This window comes from Barbus barbus (assembly GCF_936440315.1).
Source record: "Barbus barbus genome assembly, chromosome: 41".
Lineage (NCBI taxonomy): Eukaryota > Metazoa > Chordata > Actinopteri > Cypriniformes > Cyprinidae > Barbus > Barbus barbus.
This window is the reverse complement of record NC_136719.1, coordinates 14,533,391-14,556,548: the sequence shown is the minus strand read 5'-3', so window position 1 is coordinate 14,556,548 and position 23,158 is coordinate 14,533,391. Positions and strand designations below refer to the sequence as shown.

General features: G+C 38.2%; 1 protein-coding gene across 2 annotated transcripts in view; it reads left to right on the top strand.

Annotated features, from left to right (window-relative positions):
* Nucleotides 1–2,828: 2,828 nt before the first annotated feature.
* The window catches only part of LOC306860616 (msx2-interacting protein-like), a 32,190-nt gene continuing 11,860 nt past the window's right edge, over nt 2,829–23,158 (top strand). The window contains exons 1-6 of one of the 2 annotated variants that reach the window (XM_079402397.1): nt 2,829–4,241; nt 6,882–7,202; nt 11,554–12,180; nt 22,372–22,532; nt 22,684–22,884; nt 22,980–23,131. In XM_079402397.1, the coding sequence (XP_079258523.1) occupies nt 4,159–4,241; nt 6,882–7,202; nt 11,554–12,180; nt 22,372–22,532; nt 22,684–22,884; nt 22,980–23,131 (1,545 nt within the window). In that variant the 5' untranslated portion in view covers nt 2,829–4,158. Of the gene's footprint in view, nt 4,242–6,881; nt 8,985–11,553; nt 12,181–22,371; nt 22,533–22,683; nt 22,885–22,979; nt 23,132–23,158 lie in introns of both variants that reach the window. The other variant, XM_079402398.1, reaches the window with a different exon arrangement.

The following is a 23,158-nucleotide window of genomic DNA, read 5'->3' as shown; positions in this document are numbered from 1 at the left end:
AGCGCGTTGAGTGAGAGCGCGGGTGCAGTCTCCGTTTGTTGCCAGATCCACCTATTATACGTGTTTTTGACTCGTTTTTCCAATTTATTGTGACACTTTGGGACGTTTATAAAGTGGAAAGTTGAACGTTAGTGTTAGTGATATATTCTTATTTACAAAACACAAGCTTTGAACTTATTTCGGATATCTTTTTCTTTCTTTTTGTAATTGCTTGTTTTTCGTAGCAATATCTGGCAACATTGTACATTCATAAAAAAAGCTTATAGACAATCTGTAACTTAATTGCTGACAGGAAGATACCACAATCGGTAAGACAAACGCAGTGATCATCGTTAATATCTAAAAGAAATGTATAACACTATCAAAAACAATAGCATAATACAAATCTGTTTGTTACAGAATGAAATAGGCTAACTTACTATGCCAAATAACGTTAACGTTACTGGCCAGCAGACGTCTCATGCTCTTTAGTTAACCTTAAGTCATCAAAAAACATTAATTAAAGCAGTGTTTCTCAACTGGTGGGTCGCAAAAACGTTTTGAGTGGGTCGCGGAGTGTGCAGTCAAAGAAACAACAAACGTAATTCTGTTTTTTCTGACGCTAGACTATTATTTTGAAAGACGTGCGTGAAAGCGGTTGACTCTTCTATCAGTAGGCCTACCTGAGAAAAACGCTTTTTCCTCATTCAGTATCTACGGTCAAATGAGATGTTGTCAAGTTTTATGTCGGTGTCATTATTCTAACGTTATTTTTATAACTTGTTATAAAATAAAAATTCCCTCACCTAAAAAAAAAAAAGAACTTTCCAGTCCTGTCAGTCATACTGTGCTGGTTGCGCGCACTCTTCAATTACACTGCAAATTTACCATGGTAACAGACCTTAACCCTCAAAATGCCACTTTATTTTCACTGTGTTTTTTTGTAATGTATTTCTAAATGACTGTGGTCTCATCACATACCAACTTATTAACAAAAACTGTTTTGGAATTGCTACCTTACCTTTACCTGTTACCTTATACCTCATTCTCATCAGTATGTGCATTTTCTTATATACAGTGTGTATGTGTGTGTGTGTGTGTGTATATATATATATATATATATATATATATATATATGTATATATATATATATATATATGTGCAAAAGCCTCTAAGTGCCATCTGAAAATTTCTTCTAGAATGGTCATTTTTATCAAGCTCGTATATTTAAGTTCAGTAATTTCACTTAAATGTCAATTAATAGGTCATTTTAATTGTCATTTAAGTGAAATTACTGAACTTAAATATACGAGCTTGATAAAAATTATCATTCTAGAAGAAATTTTCAGACGGCATATATATATATATATATATATATGTGTCAATTTCCAAAAAAAAAAAGGGTCGCAGCTTAATGTCCATGGTAAAATGTGGGTTCAATGGCCTAACCAGTTGACAACCACTGCATTAGAGCACAGCCAAAGTTATTATTACTTATCCATATAGCAATGTTTATTATGGAAATCTATTACAGTAATCAGTATTGTTACATAGCCCATTGTGATGCAATAAAGAAGGTCTAATTTAACAATGTTTATCCTCCAAAACAGACAGAACAGAGAGAGTGTAGAATGGCAAAAAGGTTCCGGCAAAATACATTAGATGTATTTCTTAAAAAAAAGCCTAAATTGAAAGACACACACTCACACAAACACGCGCACACACACACACACACACAGAGAAACACTATAGCAAATAGCCTGTAAATAGTTTGTAACATGTAAAACATTATATTGAATAAAAAATATTTCACAATCATCTACATGTCTGTCTATTTTGAAGTTTAGGCTATATGTAGTACATTTGTGGGTGTTATTATAGCACAATTCTTAACACCTTACTTCGGACCTCACTAATTTTCAAACCCTGGTTACGGCCTTGTCTGTGGTTTGTATGAAAAAAAAGAGTAGCTACATTTAAGTATTTAAGAGATATGTTCCTTTCAATTTCTAAACATTTCAAGCTGATTTAGTCCCTTAGCATTTTAGTACTGCATGAAAAAAACATGAATGCCTACCATAATAATAAATATAGCTATTCAGTATCTGTATGTATATGGTGAATTACATCTCCTCTACACCTATAGGCCTATTTATATAGCAAGCAATATTCATTTTGATTATCTTGGATAGGAACAGTAACAAATTTGGCCAGGATCACCCAGGCATTATAATAAAGACAATTAAAACAACAAAAACAGTTCAAAGTAGCAATTACACTCGCTAAATAATTGCGTCTTGTCTTTTAACATTTCTGAGCCCGTAACAATTTAGTTCCGTCAATTCCTTGGAAGCAGCCAAGCGCTAAAGAAGTTAAAGTGAACCCCAAAATAGCTCCACTGGAAACAAAATGGCCGCGGCGCTGTCATTTCTTTTGTTGTGCTGGGTTTTGTCTGCACTAGGTTATGCTCAAAATGGCGTCATATTTCAAAGAAAATTCTTTCGATAACTGGCGCCAAAATGAACAACTGAACATTCGAGAACATGGTGTGTGGGATCTGTTTGTGACGCGTAAATCGCTCTGGAATGCAATCTGTACGTGTTTAATTCTCCACGGCGAGGCTGTTCCAGGACGATTTAAAGCGCTCAAACATACAAAGACAAAACATTTCTCTCAAACGCATTCCACATTCTGCCACTTTTTTGTTTACAATCCCGTCGTTTCCTCTGTAGAATACATTACAATTATTCTTATCAATTTAGTAAAGCAATAAAAGTCTTCACGTCCTTAGAAGTTTGCCACACCGTCTTGTGTTAAGGAGCAAGAAAAAAAGCACATTTGTTGTCCAAGTATCCAGGGATTCATTTATTGTATAACATAAAACATTGTTTAGGCCTAAAGTGCGTTTTTTGTACATCCAACGTGCATCCAATCCCAAAAGAACTGTCAAAGAATTACATTTTATTAGTTCTATTCCATAAATATTAAAGATTTAGGCAGATCCAGAAAGTCCGTGCAATTCCAGTAGAAGCTCAAGACTGAATCTGAAGATGTGGCTTGCGTGAGAAACTGCTCCACTTCAGCACAAGTTCCAGAATTTTCTGCTACTCAGAGGGTTTGTGATGATCGCTCTTTGTCAAAACTCTGTGGGCGTGAAAAGCGCACGCGCGATTCATCCATTGCGGTCCCTGTTTTGCCGCATTCTGGCGCATGCGTGAACCAAATCATCCGCCTCGTGCATAGTTGGAAAAGACAAATATTCGTTTTAATAAGGAAATGTTACATGATTGGGCATTATCTTGGGTGTTTCTTCAAGACAGTATTTAATTGCCACAATAAGCTTTTATTTACATATAGGACACTTGATCCTAATCGTTAACAGGCTGTACTGTCCTTAATTATTAAGATTACATCGTCCTTTCAATTAACTAATCATGTTAAAGACATTGTCGTTGCAGTTGAAACTGGGAGATGTCCGACTACTGACTTCCCACAAATACAGACGGAACTATCATTAAGGAGAATCATCCAGTTGACTAAATTATTTTTGCACTAAATGCATTAGTTCACCCGAGTACAGAGGATCTCATTATGTTTTGACTTGTGAGTTGTATATAAAACAGACTGTTCCCACCTGGATTTTGGGAAAACAAATGGATGTGCAAACGTATACAAATTAGCAGTACTGAAGCTAGTAGCCTGATACTATCAACACCGTCCTGCCACTGACTCATGAATAAAGAGTTTGCGGTAAACCACGTCTCGTACATTTTACACCCCAAGATTATGATTAACTTGCGTTTTTAAAGTGTTGTTCTACAAACAGGCTGCCAAATGTCATGCTAAAGCAAAGGCAACAAAGTCTGACTTTTACCTTGCAACCTAAACCAGGGCATTAATCCAAACGTATATGCACATTTTAACACTTCAAAGTGATTTACAATAATATGCCATGTCCGATGATTTGATCCATGTGGTATTCCGAGTGCTCATTGCATATGCGCGATCTCGTGATGAACCGGAGCGCGCTCCTCGACAGCAAGGTTGAGGCTCTCGTAGTCAACACGGCTTTCAAGCGTAGTGTCGAGTCAGAGGAACTACTCGCCCACCGTAACACACATTCAGCCGGATTTAACTCAGTAAAATCTTCTGTATGATCGGGGGACACCAAAGCGCAGTATGGTCCGGGAAACCAGACATTTATGGGTGGGGAATTTACCAGAAAATGTACGAGAGGAAAAAATTATCGAGCACTTCAAACGGTAAGTGACGATTTGCTGAGAGCGAGACAACATCCAGCAATGTGCTTCGTTCAAGTGTTTGGGGGAAAACAATAGCAGCGCACCGGTGCAGAGTTAAACACCTTAAACGTGTGCCACAACTTTCGCAGCAACGCTGCTATTGAGTTGGGTTGTTTTGGTCACTTAACGTACGCTGGCTAGTGAGTTAGCTTTCGAGAGTCGCAGTCGTCGCTAGGTTGCTAATTAGCACGGAGGGTCGCATACAAGCGCGTTGTAGCTGCATTACTGCTAGCTTCAATTTGCGTTCATTTGCAACACAGATGTCAGTAGCACTATTGAAAGGTAGTAACGTTTGTTGCTTGGTCGTAGAAAAAAATACTGCGATCGAGCTGAATGGGCTAAATGCTGTCTGTACTACTATAAGCATTACAGTGGGTGTTGTTTTGAGCTCGGCTCAGATGTGATGAATGTCAGGCGAGCGGTGACCGTCAGTGGCTGCTTCTAGGAGAAGTCAAACAATAGCAGGGGATACTTTCAAGACGAGTTTCTGTCCGAAAATGTTCAGGATCAACCTGCAAATTACCATTCATGTCAGTTTGTGAACATGTGGCGGCAGGTCCTATTCCTGCACCAATATGACGTTTACGTTAAGTTGTCAGCCAGAAGTTTGTGTATGGTGGTGAGGTGAATATACTCACATGTTTGTTTAGTATGGCAGCAAGGCATGATATTCAGTGTTAAAAGGCATCTTGCGTTCAAAGCCACCCACATACCCGAGGGCTTTAATGTCAATTTCTCACCTGTATGGATTCAGGTAATGCGAGGTAGCCTATCGTTTTTACAAGTTACAACCTGGCTTTGGGTGGAAGCGTAACTAAATCTGAATAACATCTGAAAACTCCCTCAGTGGCATCGCAATATCGTCTATTACACCAATTCACATGACTTTAAAGTCGGTTGCTTGATTGTTTATATCGTCCCAAAACATAAATTACTATCGCATACATCTCTATAAAAGGCTTGATATCTAAATATAGCCAGCTTTATCTGCAAACATACAATATAGTCATGTAAAGCGAAACTAACGTTAGTCTAAACTACATGATTGTTTATATCGTCGCACAATGTTAACTAACTTATATTATCGCCCAGCTCTATGAGACAAAGGTATTACAAACATTAACGACATGTTTTTCCCCTTAAAACAATGTAAGTTAGTGTAAAAAGCGCTATACATCTAGAATTGACATCGACTAAAGGCTGTATAACGACTTTATTGACCACATTCATTACCTACACGTATGCATATAGTCTGTCAGGCACATATTTGCACAAATACAATCAAAACAACACAGACGTAGTCTTTGAAAAATGCAGGTGTGATCGAACTCATCATAATGTTGTTTTTGTTTGGTTGTATAGCCTGTATTGTGCTGGAAATCTTTAGGCTGAACATCATAACAATACATAGCATTACTTTGCGAGTCGAGCACACAGGGAGGCAGGCACTAGTATGAGAGAACCTACAGATACAATTTGTGTAAATAATTTATTCATGTTTGACCAACCGCTTTGTTGTCTCAACTGCAGGCTTTTGTTCACATGCTTGTCTATTTAGGTCTGAATTGTGGTAATAACGGTCGCCCCTTGAATAGGAACCAAATTAAAACACGCTCATTATCAATTGTGATGGAATATTAAAGGAGAAATAGTTTTCTGTTGTATACAGGAAATAAATACAGATATATAGATTTATATAAATAAATGGAACACATTTATGTACCCCGAAGTGATTTGTGTACGGTGTCTGTCAAAGCTCAGGTCAGTGCGGCAGAGGTACTTATTGAAGATGGGGGACGCGAGAATGAATAAGCAGTGTGAATAGCTTTGTAAAATGGCGACTGAGATTGTGTAGTGAGTGTGAGAACTGGTGTGTCAGACAGCTGCTCACCTAGAGCAACCATTTGAATGCCTATTGTTTATTACACATTTTCATATTTTGCCTACCAAGTGTTGTTTTAACCCCATGCACACCTGTTTTGTTTATTTGTTTGATGATTGACAGCAAATTAATGTATAGTATATTTACATGAGGCTTATACAAGCACCATATTTTAAGAATTGTACTGTAAAAATGAATGTAACTTACATTTATTAAACAACATGTCCAGAAGAGGTAAATAGAGCAGATCAAAACATGGTAATGACGTTTCAAGCCTGAATGATTTGACTGAATTCTGGCATTCACATATACATATTGTGCAGCAAGATGCTATTTAGTTTATTATGCAATTCTGTGGTGCACCAGAAACAGGCCATCAAAATCTGATATTTGTTTTCCTTTCATAATTATTGGATGTATTCAAATGAAAGGAGATATTACTGGCATATGGTTGATGCTACTCATACAGTGGTACATTTTCGTGTGATGATGCAGAAGGCAGGCTGTTTTTATTTGAATAGCCTTATTTACATATTGCACAAATGACTGGCATGCAGGTTTGTTTTCACTTAGGCTTTTTCACCATCTAATCTGCCCTTTGTGGATTGGCAATATGTATGATGGTTATTCATATCAGCATAATTGATTGCAAGTATCATGCAATGCATTTGTGTTGGCTGCAATTAAATACCTTTTCTGCTATTTTTTTGCTTTTTTAGGTATGGACGTGTGGAGAGTGTCAAGGTGCTCCCGAAACGTGGATCGGAGGGTGGAGTGGCAGCTTTTGTGGATTTTGTGGACATTAAGAGTGCTCAGAAAGCTCATAATTCTATCAACAAGATGGGAGACAGGGACCTACGGACCGATTACAATGAGCCAGGAACTATTCCCAGTGCAGCTCGAGGCCTGGATGATAGCCTGTCCGTAGCCACTCGTGGGCGGGATGTTTCAGGGTTCACAAGGGGGGCGGGGGGCCCTGTGTATGGGCCCCCTGTGTCACTCCACAGCAGAGAGGGACGCTTTGAACGCAGACTAGACGGGTAAGTGGACATTTTTCTGAAGGCAGGGGAACCATTCGTTTCTTGTAACTCATCTCTCCCTCCCAGTTATTTCCGTCATTAATTGGGCTAATTTATTGTTTTGGGGGCGGGTGACATGAGGGAAATTAAGAGAACACACTGGAGGGTATTAATTTGGGCATCACGCTTTGATGGTTGAGGTCTGTCATCACTCACCGTGTAAAGCGAACCAGTTTTGAAGTTTGTCAAAGCATGGTGAACATGCACCAAAATTCATTATCATTATGTAGAGATTAGCGTGCCTCTGCATGCGGATTCTCTCAGAGTTGGATATCGCTGCGAAGAGAATCCAGGGCATGTTTCGGATATCAAAATATTCTGGGATTTCTGGAAGTGAGTGCAAAACCGTGACCGCAGCCTTACCTGGAATTGCCCTATTCTGGAGTACTGTCCCGCCCAAGGTGGATTAATGGGTTACATCATGTGTTTTTGCTCTGTTATTGTAACACGATTACGGTGTTGATCAATTAAGACCCATTGATTGGTAATTGGATTATTGAAATGGGTGGTTTAGGATCAGTTCTTTCCATGATCTGGAGCGCTCTGGATGGTATTCTCTGGATTCTTAATCACACTGGATTAATACTACCCAATGACAAGGATATTCTATCACTACGGTTTCTTTTCTCTTTTTTTTTCGGGATTATTTGTGGTGTTAGGGTTTGCCTTTTAATTACATGGGAGACTTCTGCCATTGATCAACATGGTAGAATGTGACAGAAACGCAGTGAGCAAATATCTTTATTTATTCATGACTTATTTCTAGACCATTTAAATTCATTTTTGCTTTTTTTTTTCTAAATCCCAAAGAAAAAAAATTGGATTTAAAGTAGCAGTTGGTCTAATATACTGAAGAAAGAACAGATTTTTGGATCCACACAGTAAAGCATGGAGGTATTGCTATTGTTGGGCTAAAGACATCTCGGTTTGGATGTGAAATATGCCACTGGATTACAAAGCCCCATAATGGATCTGGGACTACAGCAGACTATGGATACATTACAATTAAGAAGAAAGTCGGTTTCTCTTAATGGACCTTTCCGAAGACAATGGATTATCGATCTCTTTTTCCAAACATCAATGAAGATTCCACTGGGATTTGTAAAACATTGATCGAATGCCCATTTTTTTCCAGAGTTGACTTGGATTATTACCATTCACAGCGATTAGAACATTGGTACCTACCTTGTTCTGTTGGGATATCAGAGAAATGAACTGTTTTCAGCTGTAAGGAGGTGGTGGGATAAGATTCCAAATAACTGAATCTATTTGTTTTTTAATGCACTGAAAAGGGATTTAAAAGGACAGAGGCATCATGCAGAAAAATTTAATATTTTCATATTTTTTAAACATCTACAGAGACATTTCGTTTCAAAGGACTAATTAAAATAAAGAACACAAGTAATGCTGTATGAAGAACAACATTATGGATTTATCTTTTTGGACTTCTTTCTCCAGCCTGTTTTTGGTCTGATTTTTTGCACTGAGCTGAGTTGGACATTCTACCTCCTGACTTTTACCTCCATACGCTTTTCCCATATTGATATTGACTTATTTTTTTAAGATGCATGGATTCTTTTTTGGCCGAACTATTAAGTTGGATCCTGAAAGATAAGGATTACTTCGTTGTTTTTTTCTTCCCATTTTTCCATTCTACATTTTTATCCCCCTTTTTTGCTCACAAAGTTCTGTCTCCCTAAATTGTATTTGGAATTGTAGGTCGGGTTACCGCTGTCTGAAAAGGTTGGTATGTTCTGCCCTGTGTATTTTAGCTGTTCTCTAACCCCTAGTTTGATCCCTTGTCTTTTTTTCCATCTCCCACTAACAGATGTAGCTGTTAAACAGGCTGTTTTTAGTAGCTTGTTGGCATTTGCAGATTTTTACCTCACTTTGCTGTCCCTTTCCTGATTCTCACTCTTTTTCACACTCCCTGGCTTTTTGCCTCTCTGCTTACCTACGTGAATAATTTGAATATTGTTTGAGGCTTATCAAGAAAAAAAAAGGTTCAAATGACTTTAAATAATACAGCAAAGCTAGCCAAACACATAACAGCTCTATGAAAATGAAGGAGATGGCAAATGAGCTGTGGAGTGTTGTGATGCAATGTGTCACCACTGTTTGTCAGTTCTTGTGGAAATTACAGGAGTGGACTATATGTACTGTAAAGGTTGATCACAGTCAAGTTACACAGCTGGCTTCACTAAACGAAAGCATCTTTTTCTAATGGAAACCAAACTTATTTAAATTAACTAGGTCAGATTTGTTGCAACATGCTCACTATCACTGACTGTCAGGGCTAACAAATACTTATTCTGGAGAAACTGCATCTTAAGCTTTTAATGGAATTTGTCAGGCGTTTCAACCTTTTAGTGATTAAAAATGACAGAATTTACTTGTATTATAAATAGCTAATATATTAATGTGTAAATCTGCTATGTTGCTTGGCAACCATGCAGTTACTAATGGTCAGTGGTCAGTATAACTTTGCAAAATATTAGTTTATTTTGATTATTATCATTATTAATAATGGAACTGTTGGTAGCTCTGTTGCTAGATTAACCAGACTTTAGGTACACTCCTTGTCGTGCCTAAGAACAATTCTTAACCGTGGTTGTAATATTATGGACTACCTCTCATATGTTAGGCTATTGGGTATTAATATTTTCTGTTACACACTTGACTATTCAAGTTTGAAAAAGTAAATGAAACAATTTTTATTTGCAATTTGATAATTTGTATAAGTTTAAATACCCAAAGATTTATCATTGTAAGATATTGAAAAACCGGCTGGTAGATTGACTGATTTTAAAACCGTTATGTGTTCTATAAAATTAGGAGAACTCATCAGTATATAATTTTTAAAATATAAAAATTATTGCTGTCAAACGATTACTCGCATCCAAAATAAAAGTTTTTGTTTACATAATATATGTGTGTGTGTACTGTGCATATTTATTATGCATATATAAATACACACACATGCATTCATATATTTAAGAAAAATGTTATGTTTGTATATTAAATATTTATATATGATTTAATAATGTAAATATTTTCAAAATACATGCTGTATGTGTGTGTCTTTATATGTACATAATAAATATACACAGTATAGACATATTATGTAAACAAACTTTTATTTTGGATGCGTTTAATCATTTGAAAGCACTAATGAAAATATTACTGCTTTTTCCCTCAGTGATTTAAAAATATATTTAGGTTTTTGACTCATAAAAGGGTTGTGGAATGATTGCAGTTATGTTTTAATAGTTTGAAAAGGGCTACTGAAACTGAAAGTCTTCAAGTGTTTCAAAATTGCTATTAAAGTGAAGCTAGCATAGAGCTTAGCGTGTCATGGCGTCCCTTTTACTCATTCCTTTTTGTTGGGGTTTATCTTGTTCCTCTTTAAAAAACAAAAAAAAACGTGATTTAGAGTCACTCTCCACATGAATTATTATTCTACAGCTTGACCAGAACAAATGATGTTGGAGCGTATTATTGTAAAAGACCTTTATTCCAAATTAATGAGTTTTTATAACCTGTGGCTTTGATTTTATTGTTTGAGAATGACTTCGTTGTATTCATGAAACCTCATTCCCTTTAGTTAATTAAATCACAAAATGAAGCAGTAATACACGGTTATGTCATTCTATCATAGAAGGGAAGTAGGTTGTCTAGAATTTTTAATTAAAAGACATATTTGCTTTATTATATTCATGGTAATACAGAAGAAAATAACTAATAATCTAATTGGTCATCTCTAAGGGTAATGTAATTGCAATTTCTCACTATAAAAGACAACAACAAAAACTGTAGTTTTATGCATACAAAATAGTTCAATTTATTTATCTAGAAAATTGTAAATTGTAAAGTAAATTAATCTCCTGATTTTTTTTTTTTTTTTTTTTTTTTTCCTTCCTGTACCCTGTGTAACTTGGAATGTGACTGACCATGGCATGCATGACTTTTAGTCATGCATTATTTTCTTCCCCTTTGTTTTCAGTATGGATTCAGTTTGATTTCAGAAATGCAAAAAAATAGTAAATTGCAAAAGAAAAATCCCAAATGAATAAACAAACAAACAAAAAAAGTCCAAGTTGTCCTGACCTGGTATCTGTATTTGTATTGAATTTTACAATAAAAGACAGTCCAAGACAGCATCTTTCCAACATGCACTTGCAGTCTATGTTTTGTTTAAATCACTCTTCAACGCATGTCACTTGACTTGTATGCCTGTCAGGGATGAAAATAACATTCATTTCATTCTTTCCATTTTTCTTTGCCATCCTCCATCCCTTTCCTTGTCATGTAGGGCTGCGGAGGGTCGGGAGCGGTCTTACGATCACAGTGCCTATGGACACCATGAGCGTAGCAGCAGCAACAGCAGTAGTTTCGATCGCCAACGTCACTATGAGACTGATTATTACAGAGACTCTAGGGACCGGGCCCTCAGTGGAGCTAGCGGGAGTGCTAGTTCTGCCAGTGGCAGCATTGGAGGCGGCTCATCAGGGGCCAGTGTAGGTGTTGCAGGGAGTGTTGCAGGAAGCAGCGGTGCTGGTGGAAGCAGTAGCAGCGCTGCTGGAGTAGGAAGTGGCGGCTCAACACCGGGAGGCATTGTCTACTATGGTTCACGAAGCCGGAGCCCTACTCGTTTTGAGACTACAGAGACTCGCTATGAGCCCCGTGCCCGTGAAGCTTTCACACTCGCCAGTGTGGTCCATCGGGATTTATATAGAGAAGAAAGAGGAAGACGAGGAGAAAGGACATACCACCACAGTCGCAGTCGTTCACCACACTCTTCGCAATCACACAATCCATCACCACAGAGGCTGCCGAGTCAAGCAGCGCAGCTGGCACGCTCCCGTAGTGGCTCAGGATCCCGCAGTCGTTCCTCTAGCTCTGACTCTATCAGCAGCACCAGCAGCAGCGGCAGTGGCAGGTAAGTGCAATAAGGAATCTTGGTGCATCTCTTTAGCATATCGATGGCAGTACATTTAAAATAAAATCTTTATATGTTAAAGGCATGGTTCATCCCCAAAAAATAAATTCAAGTTGTTCCAGACTTTTTTTTTCTACTGAGCACAAAAGATATTGTAGAGAATATTGGTAACTAAAAAGTTTCTTGTCCTCTTTGGCGTATTTTGTTTTTACCAAACGTTGAAAGTCAAAACTTCTTTTGAGTTTTAAAAAATAATTGAAACAAACTGGATATTATGTTGTTACATAGTCTTTAAAATTATAAACACACTTTTGCTAGAACATGATGGCATATGATGCACATTAAAACAGAGCTTTCAAGAATACCACAAGTCACTTTTGCAATTTCATCAAAACCTCATCTGTTAGCCAGCTAGATAGCATTATCTTTCTGAAAAAAGCAGCAGAATTTGCAACAGCAATGTTGATTTCATCACAGAAAATCAAACATTTATGTTTACAAGACATAAAAATGGATGCAAAAGATACACCATTGTAACTTTTTTTTTTTTAGTGGCAAAGCAGCACTGACAGGAAAAGGCCAAGTGACTGTCCCATCAACTAGCTCACAACGGCCTCATACAGATCATCATTATTGTTGGGCCATGTTTGTGCAGCTTTTAGTACTTAAACTGCAGTATTGCATTTTTGTTTCTTTTAAAGAATATGTACAAAATTCTTATGTGCGGTTTAAAATGTGCGTTTTTCAGTGTTACCATACTTTATGAAATATGCATAGGCTAAATTAATATATAGGCGAGTAAATCATTTGTAGGTTGTGGCTCTGTGACACTATCCGTCATTGCTTTATTTGTTTAAGCATCTCGACCAGCCTGACACAGCAACTTTGGCTCAGTAGCGTGAGTTTAAGTCAGGACTATCTGTTTGGCACATAAATTACATTTAAACATCTCTTAGCATGTTGATGCTTCTAAAAGATATTTTAGAACTTGTACAAACTGTAACATTGTACATTAACCTGGTAAATTCATCATAGAATGACAAAGGCTGTCATAGTAGGATAATTCTCAGTTCTGGATCTTTGGACTCAAGCCACATGCTCATGTAATGGCATGTGATAGCTTTGTTTTTGGCGGTCTTGGTGATCCCCAAGGTTTTTAAGTGGTTGATAACAACGGATACTGATTTCAAATTAAGTAGGCTAGTTAGTTGGTAACGGTAAACATACTTTTGTTGTCGTTCATCATTGCTTATCACCCAGTCAACCTTTACTGTATTTAAAGATTCTTGTTGCCTTTTCTTTTTGTATTAAATCATCACTAAAGGCTACAGTACCAATAAAAAGAAACCAGAGATGTTTTTAAATGTTTTTTTTTTCCCACTTACAATGAAGAATATTATGTTAATCAGCTTTCTACTAAATTGATTACAGTTCTTATTGGTATTCACCCATTTCAAGTCAGTAAGTAGTAGAGCTTTCCTCTTTTATTTTATTTTTCTCCTGTAAAACTGATCATGCTCGGCAGATTACATAAAGATTGTTAGTGTACGGTGACCAAGCTTTTGTTTATTTAAAGGGGTCATATAATATGATTTCACCTTTTTAACTTTTGTTAGTGTGTAATGTAGCTGTGTGAGCTTAAACAATATCTGCAAAGTTCAATGCAAAGGGAGAAATTGTCTTACAGAATTAGCATAGCATTGCCTACAGCGAACGGCTGGTAAGGGACTACAACAAAATAATTCCGGGTTAGTGACATCATAAACCCAGATAACCCCCGCAGGGCTGAGGGCTCTAGACTGCGACCGTTTTTTGAGACTGTGCGAGTAAAAATTTGATGTGGTCACACTTGTGTGAGTGCATAGTCTGCACTGCTCCAAAGCGTCTGCTTCATACAGCGTGCGCTGCCAGCCGCAGCACATTGTAACAGGAGTCAGATTTCACTGATCACGGGAAGAGAGGCGCTTTCAGCGCGAGTGCTTCGTGGGTAGAGCCTGGTAAAAATTATACTCGCCGCATCAGCACGAGCGCGAAGGTGCGCACAGCCGACTGAGGGCAACGGAGGATTTGGTTTTCAAACTAAAGTAAAAGACCGCTTCTTAAACCAGAGAAGGTGAACATGTTGGTATTCTTGTCGAAAAAAACGTGCCAATCAGCGACAGACAGTTTAGTTTTGAAAAGCTTGTTATCTTTGCTGTTTACCTCACGCTACGCTACGGAGGCTTTCCTTATTTTTTTATATTATTATTATTATTTGATTCCTCAGTGTTTACTAAACATTCTGTTATTTATTAGTCGGTATATAAGACAGCATGTGATGTGGCCTATGTCATGCCTTGTCTTATTCGTTTTTGTTAATAAACATTATGGACCTGAGACTCGAACCCGCAACCTTCGGGTTACAAGTCCGACTCTCTAACCATTATTATTTCTGAAACGATCTCTGGATTTTCAAACCTCTTCCGTCCCACTCACACAGAAAAAAATCTGGTCCCGTCCCTGCGTCACCGTGCTGCGTTGTCACGGGAGCATCCCAGCTGAAGATAATGAGGAAATTACGCTCCCTTCACCAAGTGCATCCCAAACGACTACATAATGACACGCATGTGCCCTGTTAACTCTAAAGTCCCCACTCCGAGGGGATAGGGATGATCACTTCCATTTGGAGCTGCCCCTGAACCATTCGATACACGATACGCGTACCGTTACACCCCTATTAAGCAGCCATGTAAAGTTGCTATACATTTTTCAGATGAAAAGCCATATTTGAGGTCGATGAATGATAGGTGGGCGTTTGGATGTTCTGCCCGATGTACTATATTACCACATAGACCAGCCGCGATCTGTCCATCACGGACTGCGTCATTCACGTAACCAGCAACACCAAAGCAAACAGAAGGAGAGCATAAAGAGACAGGGCAACTAGAATTGAGTTCAAAATTAAAATATAGTTTATTTTCAAAAGTCTCCGTTTTCGAGGGTGAAAAATGCTGGAGTAGTGTAAAACACAAATGTTATTTTAACACACAAATGTGTTGGTTTTCACCATAATTTGGATGAACATTCAACATATACAATATCTATATCAGTATCACCTCATCTATATCACAAAGTTTTATATTCCAAACATTGCTTTCATAATGCGAGGTTGCAACGTGATGTAAACAAACAATGCTTCTTACAGTATGGTTCAGACGGCATCTTATGTCAGACCTTTCAGGCATATTTGCATTACACTGGCTCGTTCACCAGTAGTGGTAAGTAACATTTTATGTTCACCTGCGAATGTAGGCTACCTGCTGTTAAGAGAATGCTCGACACATTTACATTTAGTCATTTGGCAGACGCTTTTATCCAAAGCGACTTACAATTGGGGAATACAAAAAGCGATTCATCTTGAAGAGGAAATCAGACAGAGGAAGTGCTCGTAACACCAAGTCTCAGTCATTGTTCAAATAAGTACAAGCTAGTAAGGGAAGGAGAGAAAGATAGAGGGAAAGATCAAGGTTTTTTTTTTTTAAAGAGTTTAGGATGAAGTCAAGTACTGCCGAAAGAGATGAGTTTTCAGTTGTTGCTTGAAGATTAACAGGGATCCAGCATTCCGGATAGGTTTGGGAAGATTATTCCACCAGCCAGGAATGGTGAACGAGAATGTTCTGGAGAGTGATTTTGAGCCTCTCTGTGATGGTACCACATCAGACACCTATCTGAAAGATCGGGCTAGTGCTGCTTAATCATTCTCACGTTTTTAAGCTTTGTTCATTTAAACATTAAACAAGCATTTTAAGCCATTCATAAGTGAGTCTGCACAAAAGAGATTTAAATGCGGTACTCGCACGCTGTGACAGATTGTTTCTTTGCACACACACACACACACAGTGCAAAAAGAGCTAGGCTCTGACTGCACGAGTACCAAACTGAGTCCTCTTTCTAGTCTGCTTGAGCAAATGCACAGAATATTATGTTAATGGCTGTTTTGAGAGTATCCACTTAAACGCGATTTGTTTCCGACCCGCTCTTCACCCCAAACCTGAGCAGGTTCATGACTTCTAACATCAGGAATGCTTGGTCCCCTCGTGGTATCGGCTCAAATGCATGAGCATTTGCACTTTTTATGGGCTCAACAGTCCTTTCAAGTTCGTCTTCCTCAATTTAAACAAGCTTGTGTTCAAAAAGTAAAGAAATGCTTATATATTACTTAACTGGCCAACGGAGCGAACCAACCCTGTGACGTCACACACGGTGGTACTGCAAGATGGCTGCGCTCGTGCTCTAAAAGCTATAACAAAACATCCCTTTTTCTTTAAAATGCTTACATTAATCGTGTTTTTTTTTTTTGTTAAAGTTGAAATCAATTTACCAAATAATGTAAACTTGACTGACTGCTTCACTTCCACTTTAAAGGGATAGTTGACCCAAAAATGGAAATTCTGTCATCATTTACTCACCCTCAAGTAGTTCCAAACCTGTATGAATTTCTTTGTTCCGCCGAACACAAAGGAAGATATTTTGAAGAAAGTTTGTTACCAGGCTGTTTTGGGACACCATTGACTTCCATAGTAGAAAAAATAATACTATGGAAGTCAATGGTGCTCCAGAACTGCTCTGTTTCCCACATTCTTCAGAATATCTTCCTTTGGCGCTTTTCCACTGCATGGTACAGCACAGTACGGTTCAGTACAGCTCACTTTTGGGGGGTTTTCCACTGGGTACAGTACCTGGTACTTTTTTTAGTACCACCTCGGCCGAGGTTCCAAGCGAGCTGTACCGTTACCAAAACATGACGTGTAAACTCTGCTGATCACTGATTCGCCGGAGAAAATCATCACTGCCTGCGTCATTGAACTTTCCAGCACGAGACACAACAGACCCGCTAGATTTAAATCGGCACAGCCAGCTAAGGACCGAACAAAACTATTTTGAATGAGCACACCTTTTTTAAACAACCAAAAAATGGCTGTTTTGTTGTCTGTTGAGGAAGTACAGACGATCCTCTCGTTGATAGCTGAGTAGCGGATCCAGCGAGAGCTTAATGGAGCAATGTGGAATTAAAACGTTTTTTCAGCAGTAGAGGCGGCGCAACTATAACGACACGTGAATAATCCCGCCCACTCTAAAGCGGTACTAAACTGCAGTGGAAACACAAACCGAGCCGAACTGAGCCGTGTTGTGCCGTTCTGAGCCGTGCCGAGCCGAGTCGTACCATGCAGTGTGTTCAGCAGAACAAAGACATTCATACAGGTTTGGAACTACTTGAGGATGAGTAAATGATGACAGAATTTTCATTTTTGGGTGAACTATCCCTTTAAAGCTTTATTTAGAATAAAACCGTATATTAAAAGCTAACATAAGCAGTAGCATAATAACAGCATATCTAAAAGTATGAGACAACAACAAACAAAAAACATAGGCCTACCATTAAAAGCCGTGCTTGCACAGGTACTGCGCGATCCACTTTAACCAATATCCTCTGCGTCTTAATCGGGCTCAAATTGATAAGCAAAATAGACGACGCCATTGTTTACAATACAACCGGAGCACATGGGGAGGGATGCACACTAGAGGCGGTTAAGCCAGTCACAACACACTGGGCCAGCTAACCAATCAGAGCCCATCATGTTTTTCTGAGGGAGGGGCTTCATAAAAGCAGGAAATGATCAGCGCGTTTATCAGAGAAGGGACATAGAGGTGTGAAATACAGGTAAATTATGTGAAAAATACTGTGTTTTTTAACAAACGAAGCATTAACACATGTAAGATTGCACCCCATAAACACAATCAAGCCTAGAAAAAAGTCAACCACCCCTTTAACCCCTTACTTGTGTTATAGTACATTGAGTACATTGATTTTGTTGTACTTCAATCAATCAAACCTCTCAACCACACCGATTATGTCCATTTAACTATTTATGACTTGTAAATCAAATTAACTGCACTAGTGATATATATATATTTTTTACATTATATTGTTTTAACTTAAGACACTAAAAAATCAGTTTTTTTCTGTGCCATTTCTGCTGATTCTTATACTTGATACTTGAAAAAGTCCAATGAAGCTAATACTTCTTATGCAAACTTTTTTTTTCTCTCATTCCTGACCCAGTTGCAATATGCTGAGCACTTTGAGTCGGCATATTGGGATGCCCTGGAGCGGATGTGTGTGTAAGCCATAACTACTCTAGTCAAGCATTGCCCACAGCAGGCTTTGGACTATAACTTTATGTTTGTGGGAATTTCTTTTTATCCTTGAATTTTAAAGTGTAGGAAATGTTTCAGGACAAATATTTAAACTGTTATTGATGACTATATCAAAGGGAATGCATTTAGTTAGTTTTCCCCCACTAAACATTTAGCTTTTAAAGGGGCCATCGGATGCAAAATTCACTTCACAAGTTGTTTGAACATAAATGTGTGTTGGAAGTCTGTGTACACATCCATCCTATAATGATAAAAATCCACCCAGTGTTTTTTTTTTTAAATCCCTATTTTAAAATCAGGCTGTTCTGAGATTCCTGTCAGGATGACGTAGTTCTGTACAGACAGCTCCCACGAGAGTTGATAGACAAGACCGTCTTACTTTAGACCCGCCCTGAGTGAGCTGAGAGCTGTGTCGACTCCGGTGCAGGGGGAGACAAGAATGTCTCAGATTAAGCGATTTTAAGTGCTTAATTGTTGTCATTGTCGTCAGTTACTCCCGACATCTGAGCCGCTGAAGATGCAGACTCAAGAAGATTAATGTTACTTTCGCTTTAAGTGAATGCTATGATCCCCGATCTGCCTAAATGCGTATATGTTCGCCCCGAATCATTCGTGATCCAGCTTTATCTACAGAAGAAGTGAGTATAAGGGTTTTTATGAATCTTTGCAAATCGCCTTTCCTAATAATGTGCTAGTTAGCCAGTTTCGCAGCTGAAGTTTAGTAAGCTCCATCGATATATATACCTAGATTCCTTGTTATCGACTGTTTCTATGGGCCACGATACATAAGCCATTCGCCATTTTTGGAACGGTCTGTGAATCTTTGAGCGCATTGACTGTGTGCTTCTACAACAGCAAGTTATACGCTAGTATATCTTTGACTATTCATTGATTATTATGGTGAATGAGAGATGGCTGACACGTCAACGTATCTGGAGCGGTCGAATAGGGAATCTACACTTATCTATGGTCTGCTCGTCACTCCACGGAAGAGAGGGGCGGAGTCAGCAGAGCATTGACTAGAACAGCATGCTGAAAACAGAGCTGATTTTGACAGGGTAAAGGTGTTTTTTACACTACCGTAGAGAACTTTTAACCAAAGTATGTTAGACTTTTCATTAAGACCCTAAATAATCATATCAACTTGCATAAAATGGGCATCCGATGACCTCTTTAAGCATATCAAAAGACAGAAGCCTTATTGTTTTTGTCGATGTATAAATCTATTAAACTATGCGATTTCTTCAGTTCTTTAATATTTTGTTCATTTTTTTTACTTGGACACTTTTTTTTAAACTTGTGTTTATGGACAACATGAATACAGCCTGGGTAATCACCTGCATGTTATTGTTAAACAGCTGGGTGAAACTGAAATTCATAGACTTCTTGGCCTGCACCTTTTTGCTGTTGACTCTTTACGACCAGGAAATATGGAAATGTACTAGTCGAGGTGCTTTCTCAGTAAATCATTACCAGTTAGAGGAAGTAATTGGAAACCAGTTTTAACAACAATGACATCATACTTAAATGGTCCAAATGTTGAGAGAGGTTTCTATATAATTTTCAGTATTTTCAGCTGAACTATTCATTAATGACAACCCCAATGTTACAGAGTCATGAAACTCTAAAGGCTTTTTCACACCAAGACAGATGTTTGGAGTGATAAACAATTTAAATTAATTCCAAAACAGCGCGAACATTCGCATGCCAAAGCAGCTCTCTTGTCTCTCTGTTCTTGTATTTAATGTTGTTTAATAAATGGCAGATATGCAAAAATTTAAAATTGTGTACCGTTGTCCTATGTGATGCTGAATTCTTGCGTTTTCATTATTCAGCACGTTTGCTGTTTCTTTTGTGGTTGTCTGAACAGACAAATCACATGCAAACCGTGTGTCTTGGTGACAACAGGCCTTAAAACATGAGATGTTGACTGACCCAGTTGACGTTGCGTTTTCTCACTCTGTGATGCTGAACAGGCTAGACACTGGCTTTTAGGCATTGGGTCAGCCATCAATGACTGATGCTTCAGAATCATTTGTGTGCAAGATGCATTTTGGGGCGTGATTGACAAAGGCCCTGTGGCTTTAGGACATCAACAAAGACCTTCACTTGTAGTGAGATGTGGTACATTTGCAAGCCATAAATTCTCTGGAGACTGGAGATAGGTCATGTTAAACAACCTTTCCTGCTTGTTTCTATTCTCCTTTAAATGTTATTGTTATTTTTATTGCAAGGCCACACTGTTTCTCTCTAATGTCTTTTAAAACGGTTACTTTTAGAAAATGCCTTCATCCTAGACAGCTGTTCCATGTGCATCAGCCACACAGCAAACAGTGTAAGGCAGGCAGAGACAAAGCTCGCTGCAGACCAATGAAAAGCAATAGCTAGCTTTCTTTGCTACCCATTAAGTAGTAGGAAACACCAAAAATGAACAAAACTTCCCTGGGATTGAATCCAAAAATGTCTGTTAGCAATTCGTAATGTTGTAACCTCTAAATTAATAAGTCAGAAATGGAATGGTTTTTCTATTGATATCTAAGGCTAAATTTAGCTGAGAGATAATCACCCAGAGGGTGAAAATATTCTGCTCGTGATGATTTCATTTTTGGTGCACCATAGTAATTAATATGTATAAATATAGTTTTCTTTGTTAGAGCCTGCACCAAACAACCGTTTTTGTAGTATTTAGCTGTAAACTACAGGGTTTGCGTCCATAGGGATCCAGTGCTGTTCTATATATTTTTTTTGTTGACATGCAAGGAAATCTTGAGGGTGCTTTTTTTTTTATTTTTTATAAAGCAGAGTTGGTTCTTTTATAAATAAGGGCCAAAACATGAAGCATATTGTTACTATATCTTAGTTGTATTGTACGCTTCTTGAGGAGAAAATGCTGTAGGGGAATTTTAAGAAACAACGGCTGGTGTATTTTCATACTGCCCAATTGAACTCCCCCCACCCCCGTGAGATCCAGTTGGAACTGGAAATTTCTAGCCACTGCTGGCTCCCTGCCCACTCCCACAGGCCAGCCCCTATCAGCCGCACTTTTAAGAGTGAGAGCGAGTGAGAAAAGAGGCCAGTGCAAAGATGTAAACAGACAAAAGGAAAGCCATGCATATGGCTGAATCATTGAGGAAAGAAGTATCCACTGTAATTTCACTGTCAGTTTTAGGCAGTTAATATATTTATATGTAGCAGTTTTAATTTATAAGCTTAATGTAAGAGAGATGGATTTGTGTATATGTGTTGATTTAATTATTATTCTAATGTTACAATTGTGCAAGCTACCAAATGACTTTATTTGAATAGAAAGAACCAAGCACTTGGTTCTTTCTATTCAAATACACTGATTTAACTTTTCATGCAGTCATCTGGTAGCTTGCACATCAGTGGCTATTTGGATATGTAGAGAAATAAAGCAGTAATTCACTAATTGAAACTTGAAAATGACTAGCCTAACACCAGTGTAGTATTTATGTAGATTTAGTAGACAGCCTCATACAAATGAATGTCAGGTGTGCTTGCCAGTCCTTTCTGTGTGAGTAGAGGAATTAATTTTAGATATCCACCTTTTTTTCCCTCTGTAATACTCCGTTGCAGCTGCCAAATAAGATTACCTAGAGTGTGGTTGATACATTCACTGTCACTGTTTCTTTTTTGCAACACTGCCAGAATTTCTTTTTTGCAATAGTGCCTCTCTGAGGTGGGAAAATAAACTGCATGAACTAACTGTATTAGCTGTTACATATATTACCTTTATTATATGTACTATATGTTTAGTAGTTAGGTTTTGTAAATTCCCTTGAAGGATTCACCAACAAAAGAACCAAAAAATCTTATGAGGATATATGTTTGCCTATGTTGTTATTGATTGATAATCGTTCTGTTCTGCAAAGTTCTGAACCACAGCATTTTTATAGCACTGTGTATTTGTTATTGTTCACCTTATGTTACAGTCTACATTCTGAGCAGGTTTGTGTTTTTATTCTCTCACAGTAGTGATTCCAGCAGCAGCTCCAGTGATCGGTCTCCAGCTAGATCTGTTCAGTCAGCAGCTGTACCTGCCCCTCCTGCTCAGCCCCTACCTTCATTGGACAAAGATGAACCTCGCAAAAGTTTTGGTATCAAAGTGCAGAACCTCCCCGTGCGCTCAACGGGTGAGGCTTTTATGAAGTCAAAATGAACACATGCACTTTTCAAACAGCAAAACAATAAACATTGCTCAACTAATTTAAGCATTATTTTGGAATGCACTTTGGCGAGAGAGCATATGAATTAATGCGATTATGCTCTCCCTATCAATTTTAGATACAAGCCTGAAGGATGGTCTTTTCCATGAATTTAAGAAACATGGCAAAGTCACATCAGTTCAAATCCATGGTGCCTCTGAGGAACGATATGGATTAGTATTCTTTCGCCAGCAAGAAGACCAAGAAAAAGCTCTAAGTGCATCTAAAGGGAAGCTGTTTTTTGGCATGCAAATTGATGTCACTGCTTGGCATGGCCCAGGTAGGTTCCTCGCATTTTGTACAGAATCCTTTGTTGTTATTAAGTTTAGAAGCAGCATTTGACCCAACATTGTTCTCTAATCTATTGCTCAATAGAAACAGAGAGTGAGAATGAGTTCCGACCTTTGGATGAACGTATAGATGAGTTTCACCCCAAAGCTACAAGGACATTATTCATAGGAAATTTGGAGAAAACCACAACTTATCATGACCTGCTTAACATATTTCAGCGTTTTGGAGAGATTGTTGTAAGTAGACATTTGAAAGTGTGCTTT